Source organism: Spodoptera frugiperda, chromosome 9, assembly GCF_023101765.2.
Source record: "Spodoptera frugiperda isolate SF20-4 chromosome 9, AGI-APGP_CSIRO_Sfru_2.0, whole genome shotgun sequence".
NCBI lineage: Eukaryota > Metazoa > Arthropoda > Insecta > Lepidoptera > Noctuidae > Spodoptera > Spodoptera frugiperda.
In genome coordinates, this window is record NC_064220.1 from 5,598,799 (window position 1) to 5,607,599 (window position 8,801).

At 35.3% G+C, this 8,801-nt stretch overlaps 1 protein-coding gene across 1 annotated transcript; it reads right to left on the reverse strand.

Moving 5' to 3' along the window:
* Positions 1 to 5,742: 5,742 nt before the first annotated feature.
* Positions 5,743 to 8,443, reverse strand: LOC118271391 (uncharacterized). Its single transcript, XM_035587477.2, has 3 exons — positions 8,146 to 8,443; positions 7,267 to 7,448; positions 5,743 to 6,598 (listed from the first exon to the last, which is right to left on the reverse strand). The coding sequence occupies exons 1-3, from the start codon at positions 8,312 to 8,314 to the stop codon at positions 6,248 to 6,250; spliced, it is 702 nt and encodes a 233-aa protein (XP_035443370.2). The 5' UTR covers positions 8,315 to 8,443; the 3' UTR covers positions 5,743 to 6,247.
* Between the last annotated feature and the right edge of the window lie 358 nt (positions 8,444 to 8,801).

Below are 8,801 nucleotides of genomic sequence, written 5' to 3' on the forward strand. Positions count from 1 at the left end.
GTTAAGTTTTAGGGTTTTAGGCAAATCGTTCACTCGAGAACTGTGATTGTTGTTATGTAGATGTAAGGTAAATTATTAAAGTTGATGTGATTCTCAAAAATATACACATTTTATTCTACTTCATGTTTGTTTTTTTTTTGCTATCGGTGCGAATACAACCTTTGTGACGAATTTACAATAAACAAAATAAATATATTGGAAATTTCTTGTATAAATTAGAATTGTGGCAAATTTATACATACTTTTTTTCGTGGCGAATTTACTTTGTGACGAATGTACAACAACCCGATGCAATAGAAAAGATCTACTTGATATAATAAAGAAACAACAACCAAAACCATTGCGATTGGAAAAACATCAGTTTGCAGCTGTTACTGCAAAGCCAATCTCAGCCATTAAATGGTTTGACACAAAAGAAGTTGCTATACTTACGACAGCCCATCAGCCACTAGATACAATGCTTGTAAAGAGGATCCAAAAGGACGGCTCTAGAGTAGACATTCTTTGCCCGAAAGCAATTGCTTCCTATACAATTAGCATGGGCGGAGTTGATCTATTCGATCATTTTAGATCATCGTATCCAATAAGCCGTAAATCAAGAAAATACTGGATGAGACTTTTCTTTTTTTTTGTTCGATGCATCAATAATAAATGCATACATTACCTACAACTACACACATGTTGCGACCCTTCACGGACACCGAGAATTTAGGTTACGCTTAGCACGTGCCCTAATAGACAATCACACAAAACGGAAAGGTCAAGCACAAACAGATGGACTTTTTAAAAAAGATAAGAAAGGAGGTAGGTTTAGCGTACCGTTTTTGGAAATACAGAATCTGAATGAATTAAAATTTAAACTATGTATTAAAAAAACGTTATGTAGACAAGCATACTATAAAGTAAATGATTATATAGAAGATAAAAATGCTTGGAGGCAAGCTGGTCCGGCTCCACAGGATAACGAAAAAAATGTAGTAATATAACCATGTTATTTCGATGTGTTCTGTACTTTATACAATTATTGTAAATGTGAGAGCCCTGTAATTAACTGAAATCAAATTAGACTAGTAGAATGCATTTATGTCAGCTTGGAGTTGTCATGCTCACTCAAAAGTCTCATTGGCGGTGGCACGGGCATTGGATCGCTCGATTCCCTGCAACATGGTTGAGTTGGGCGGTGCTGGTGTACGTGTCATGTTCGTGAACGGGCGCTGTCAACTGGGACTGGTCAGCTCCGGACTGCATTAATTTTTATTGTCCTCTAGGTTATTTTCTTTTTCTGTCGCTTTGACCGTATATTAGTTTTACATTGTTCTCACATAGCTGAAGCAATCGAAACAATGTAACCAAAAATTGTATCGTGAATCTGATTGAAAAAAGTAACCTATGGAGTTTCTTGCTCGTTCTTCTCCATAGGAATCTACACTTTGGAACGAGCAAATAGCTTCACTAGAGGACTGACCGACAGACAGACGTTATTAATATTATTACATTTGCTTTGACGTTCAAAAGTGCCTTCCTGGTCTATTTGAAATAAATGATTTTGATTTTTGATTTTGTACCAGACGAAATTCGTTTATTGAATGTGGGCCATACACCTGCCAGAAGAGACTAATACTTACAAAAGGTGTCGATTTTGTAGTACGAAACAGAAAGAACAGAGAACAAAAATACAATGTTCCACCTGTGAAGTAGCTTTGTGTGCTAAGAACTGCTTCAAAACCTTTCATACTGTTCCACCTCAATAATATTATTATTCCTAGTAATTAAATTTCAGTTTATATTAAATCTATATATTATTCTCGGCGTTGTTGTTTCATTTTATAACTTTATTCACTCATGTTACATTGTTTGTGTTTTTTTATTATATACGATAAAAAAAGAAACCAGCAAAGTAGGAGCAACTAACATGTATAGAACTTGTAGTAGAGTTTGTCTAAGCTGAAATGATGCGCCCCACCTTCGTATTTACGCACACAAGCAAATTTCAAATATGGACGCAATACACCTAAACATGCAATCGTAATTGGTCTTTCAGTTGCCGGTTAGGCTTCAAACGTAGGAGCACGCATCGTTCGATCCCAAAAGTACCGTCAGCATGTCGACAAAAAAACATCTTCGGAGCCAGGTAAATAAAATATTTCTTGAAAAAAATATTTAACATATAAAGTTACGTAACACTCTTTTATTTATTTTACTAAATTATATGAGACTGATTTCTTTTTGTTATATACTGAATTGAAAAATAAAATAAATGCTGTTTATTTTTTTACAGGCAAAAGAAATTATTGCAAAAGTATACGCAAGAATGAAATTTGAAGCGGAAAATGGAGTGGAAAAACTTACTGATGCTAGGTGGCGAACTGCCCAAGCCGTTGGTGTTAGTGAATCCACGATTACGCGAATTTTAAAAGAAGAAAAACAAGCTGGAACGTCAAAGGATGTATCGCAGAAAATTTTTAAATCTCCCTCAAAACCAAAAAGGGCGCGTCCTAAGTCAGAGCTGGATGATTTTGATATAGGTGTGCTTCGAAGAACAATAGCTTCATTCCATACAGAATTTAATGAAGTACCAACATTAAGAAAGCTTAAACAGATATTAATAGAAAGAATTGGCTTTACTGGTTGTATAGAAACACTGCGCATTATTTTGAAGGAATCAGGCTACGAGTGGTCAAAAATAGATGACAACCGTAAAGCTCTAGTCGAAAAGCACGACATACAAATGCTGCGGTTCCAATATTTGAGGCGATTAAAAAAATACCGTGATGATGGCCGATATATCGTTTTCACGGATGAAAGTTACGTTCACACAACACATATTCAGAACAAGTGCTGGAAACTAGCGAAAGGAGTATCACCAGTACAAAAAAATATCTAAAGGTATGCGGGTCATTATTGTCCACGCTGGTGGGTGTGAAGGATTTGTCCCAAATGCTAGCTTAGTGTATAAAGCAAACTCAACAAGTGGAGATTATCACGACAACATGAATCTGAATAATTATAAAAAGTGGCTTAGCACACAATTGCTGCCTAATCTCCCAGAAAATTCTGTCATCGTTGTGGATAACGCTTCTTACCACAATGCTTTACTAGAAAAAGCGCCTAACTCGAACTCAAACAAGAATGAAATGCAAACATGGCTTGCCGAAAAAAATATTCCGTTTGACGAAACGATGAAAAAAATACAGCTTTACGATTTAATTTTGAAAAACAAAAATAAATTCAAAAGATTTGTTATCGATGAACTAATTGAATCGAAAGGGTTTGAAATTCTACGATTACCCCCTTACCACCCAGAACTTAATCCCATTGAAAAAATATGGGGGATATTAAAAAACTACGTGGCTAGTAAAAATGTTGCTCAAAATTTAACTTCCATTATGGCACTAATAAATGAACGACTTGAAATGATTGATCGTACAATGTGGGCAAACACGGGCATGTTGAAGACACAGAAAAACAATATTCGCGATACTTTGGATCTTATGGATAATGAATTTATGATGACTGCCTCGTTGGCCGAGTGGTCGCAAGTGCGACTGCCGGACAAGGGGTCTCGGGTTCGATTCCCGGGTCGGGCTAAGTAATACTGGGCTTTTTTCGGATTTTCGAAAATTTCTCAGTGGTAGCACAGAGTCTGGAAATGTGCCCGGTTTATGGCAATAGGCTCACCACCTATTACATGGGACTTACAACATAAATTGTGAAAAGTGGGTGTATATTGTACAGTGGCATTACGTGCCATAATGTGCACCTCTGCCTACCTCTTCGGGGATTAAAGGCGTGACGATATGTATGTATGTATGTAATGAATTTATTATTAATGTTAATGACTCTGATTCAGACGAAAGCGACTCTGTTGAGATGAGTGAATAGTGATACTTTTAGAATTATAAACATGTACTTTAATTTCTATCATAACTGTAATTACTTATAATTGTAAAGTAAATAAATAATTCACAAATTATTATTTTATTTTAATATGCCTATACTGAAACCTATTAAAATAAAGCATTACATTAAAATACGTATACAAATTATTTCGCTTAAGTTTTAGAATTTCTTTGTAGACCGTACTTGCTAAAAACCGTTTTTCTCAGATTTGTTGCCCAACTAGTTTAGTTGATCTTAAACGTTCTAGAGGAGAGGACGTTTTGTTTCATACAATATGACGGCGCTGCTCCATAGAGCGAGCGTGGTCGGATTTATCGCCCGACTAGTCGACCGTCTTGTTCACGTGCAGATCGTAGTTCACTGAACAATCGACGCTCCCATACAGATGAAGTGTCGTCATTAATATTTGCACTCACACATCTAAATAAACTAATTAAGTAGTGGGGCGCGTCATTTCAGCTTAGACAATCTCTAAAAATATATCAAAAGTCGAGAGCTGTACCAGATAATGGGAAATAATTTCCCACTTAATTATATTTTGCTTTGAAATACCAGATACTGGGAAATAATTTCCCACCTCAAAACCGCCATTCCCCCCCCCCTCTTTATAAAAAAGGAGTTGTTTTTCGAAATCTACAGAACCCACTAACAACAACAATGTTACGATTTTTCAACATTGTTTAATACTAATCACAACTTCTTGCAAAATACATATTCAAGATTTAATAAGAACAGCATCAAACCACTGAACTGAAAACTGTTTGTGATCAGAGTCCGGTTAATGTCGGTGCAATACCGAACTAGCTGTGGAAACTAGAGCATCTTATTTACGCCAAGACAAAGAATATCGTCACGAGGTGATGCATTTTAAAGGGCACGTTGTAGTTCCACTTTATGATACTCCTCATTTGATTAAAGGTAGTACCTTTAATTAAATAAGGAGAAAATCGTGAAGTGTGACTACTTCAAAATGGTGCATGATGCCGATAAATCATATGGAGAACTGAGACTATTAAACAAGCTCACAGAAGAGCATGTTAATCCCGAAAAAATAAAAATAAAATGAAGGTCAAGTCGGCAACTCAATTGTTCAGCCACAGTGTTGCGGTTGTAACTGAACATTGGACAGCAAGAGGCGATCTGCCAGTAGAATGCAGTCAACTAGTCGACTTGACCCTTTTAATCGACGTTTATTTGACACACTAAATGTAAACAGTTTCTCAATACCAAATGGCAAAGTTTTTAAAGGACTACTACTACCTATGTCGTAACTATGTCAATAGTGATTGTCAAAAACGATGTTCACTAATGTTTAACCTTTTGACCGCCAGAGCATAAACGCTTCGCTGTGCCCTCCACGCCAAGCCACAAATTCAACGAAATAACCCTGAAAATATTAGGGATTCCAAAATGTTATCGAATGTGTTTATTTTGTTTTTCTCTGTGATCTGTTTCTTGGCATCTATAGATGTCGGTGGCGTACAGGGCACGCTTGCGCATGACATCTATTCATGCCATTGGCGTTCAAAAGGTTAAATCTCCTCCCAAAAAAACCAGCTACTCTCCAACCTCAAAATACACCATATGCAGGAATTAAACTGTTTTACGGAGATTACGAGAAAATATAACAGAATTTTAACAACACTAACCAAGACTTTGATTGACCTCTTTTCAAACAATAACTTTTATGTTACTAGTCAAAAACTTTCGACAGCAAATGACGGGAATAATATAAATTATTATTCCTACTGATATTACAAAGCCATGTAACCGACATCCAAATGGCCTATTGTGACATATTCACAGATTGCCAAGTTACAGGTTACAAAAAAAAAACTAGTCAAAAAGACACTGACAAAATAAGAGCTAATACTACATAAACTTAGCTATTCTATTCAGTCAATTTATTGTATTTTCAAGCCAACTTCCTTAGTAAGTAGATTATTTCGTTTTTGTACAACAGCTGAGACAATATTTTTGGATGAACCAGACATAAACAACCTAAAAACAACAATCTAGATCATCAATCACGACGCGTTGCGTTCCGTGCGCACCTCAAAGAGCCATCAGACCACCACAGATCAAACAGCCGTGGACTGCCTTGCGGGTTATCGGGGCTCTGGCACGAAAAGCAAGAGTAGGAACCAGGGTGGTTTGTAGTCAGTAAGAGTCTGACACTTCCTTTCGACTTGCTTCATTGTCCAAGTCATTTTATGATTTTCCACCCTTGAAAAAATGTCATCAGTTTACCACAGCTCCTCCTCAAGATACAAACAAACAACGAATCGTGACGTGAGGTTGTAGTAACCAAGCCACAACAAGTCCTCAGAGATTAGAAATCTTGTTGTCATTCATTTAACAGATTTACTATTTCATTCGCAGCACTCTCAGCATCAATTCTTCTCATACTATTTAGTTGTTCTGTCACATGCTTCCCAAAGAACCAATAGCTTTGTTCCAATAATGGATCCGATGCTAGAGGCTTCATAGCTAACAGAAGGTCATCAATTATTTGTTTACATTTCGTTTTTCTATTTGATTTATTGAGTATTCTTGTTTTATGCCGAGGTCTGTCCGTTCGTTGGCTTCGCTGACGGATATTAAGAACCATGTCATTCTCAAATTCAGATTGTTGTTCCTCTTTAACGTTTACATTTTCTGTCAGCTGTTTCATGTCACTGGATGTTGACTCATAGAACTGAAAAAAAAAACAATATAAATCTTCTTATGCACTTCTAATTAAATTGTCTTGGAAAAATATTGAGATTCATAAGTACTTAAAGAAACCAACTGTTGGAGAGAAAGTTCATCATCATCATCATCAGCCGAGAGACATCCACTGCTGAACAAAGGCCTCCCCTTAGTTCTCCATGTAGAAAGAGTTAGGAAATATGAAATATAAGACCACACTAATGAACTGGCAAGAGGCCTACCAAGAGGGACAACATCACACGGCTGAAGCATTGGCAGATATTGCAACTGGGTGAACCATACTATGCAATGAAATGCCACCACAAATGCCTATTACTCTCCATAAACCATCTGATTATTACTAGATTGCTGATGGCAGATATAAATAAAAAAAAAATAGTCTTGAAACTAACTGGAATCTCTAAACATGAATTTGCCATCAATTCCCTAGCTAGCAAAACTCTAATTTTGTAATAATAAATGGATGGTAATTCTGGTACCAACAAGATTTATTCTGTGAAATACAACAGAATGAACAGTAGTTAAACCATTCTTTTAAAATGTTTTTAAGTTTTTACTACCTAATTTAATTTTCATATGAAGTTTAAGTATTCCAGTGTTTACAGATAACCCTGTAAATATTTATACATAATTACTGTAAAAGCAGCTATTTACCTCAAAATTGCCATCTTCTTTCTTACAAACGTCTTTGAGAAACTGTAATGGCTTCCACAGTGGCCAGCACGGGACATATATGTCTGAAGCAGTCTTTGCTTTAAGTTTGGATCGTTCAACTCTTCTATGGTTATGGTTGAAGGTACTCCTAATGTTCACCCACCGTTCTCGGACAGAACGAGCTGAAAATAAGAGAAATACTATGTCATTGTGTGATGGATATAATAATTTATCAAATATACATAGATTGTTAGAAATATATACATTGAATTTGATTTAGAATTTTATTATTACTAAACTAAAGCAAATATTATGAACCTAACCTAATCCTAACCCTGAAACGCTATTCCGCCCATAAGGTTTAAGTTATAATCCAAATTACAACCTTAATTTATTTTTATCAACAAACCAGCTTTCTTCCCACACTTCACAGGCATTATTCTAACTAAGATGATCTTAATCTTGAATAGAGATTTAAAAGTTTATAGAAAATACATAAACATATCATTTTTATGTCAGCATACAATGAGAATGCAATACATGGTTGTTTGCCGTACCCTAACCGGGTTTCATGTTGAGACAAATGCCCCTAATTATGTATCATCTAAATGTACACATGAATGCAATAAATAATTTGAGTTTGAAAAACATCGAAATGTGCAGGCATGTCAAAATCTATGGCAATTAATGTAAAAACACTTTAAGATGAGTAGGAATTAGACGATGAGATGTGCTTTAAATTCTTTTAATATTTTTAAGCACATTTTCATAGATATTTTGATCTAATCGGTTTATGGTGCATCATGGCGAGAAATCTGTAGATATAAATCCTATAAAAATAATAAATATAGTATAAAAAATATAGATATCAAAGTGTACCTGTGAATCCACGTCCCAATATCGCTGCAAATTCAGCATAAGCTTTGTATTTTTGCTGAATATGATGATTCGTGTTTCCAGCAGGCCGCCATATATATTCTCTTTGGTGAACAAAATCGACCAAATCTAATTCTAGTTTTCGTGTCCAGTAACACGGTTTGCGAGGCATTTTTTATAATAATTATTAGAACTAAAAATAAATGATTGAAGAAAATCAATTGTTTACTATTCAAAATACGAATATGTAATTAAAAAATTACTTTGATACTTTCCAATGCGCACTCTCGTTATTTTAGTGTCGCTGTCAATGTCAGCGTCAGTTTGGTCTATGGTTAGTTGTTAGTTTGCTAGTCATAGACAATAAAAAATCAGATAGGATAGAGGGCTATTCTACCAACTCATGAAAATTTCTATCCATAACAAAAATCTTAATCCGTAAATATATTCAAATAAAATTGCTTTTTAAAATAATATGTAGATCAGCCGACAGTTTTAACCCCTCACACACAAAAAAGAGCCATACTATCTATTTGTAGTGGAGGTCACTATCTAGTATCATAAAACAACTTGTATTGTTTAATTTTAAATAGTTAATTAAGCAATATTAGTTCTTGATTTTAATGAAAAGCGGCTATCTAACGTACTGTTGGTATAGA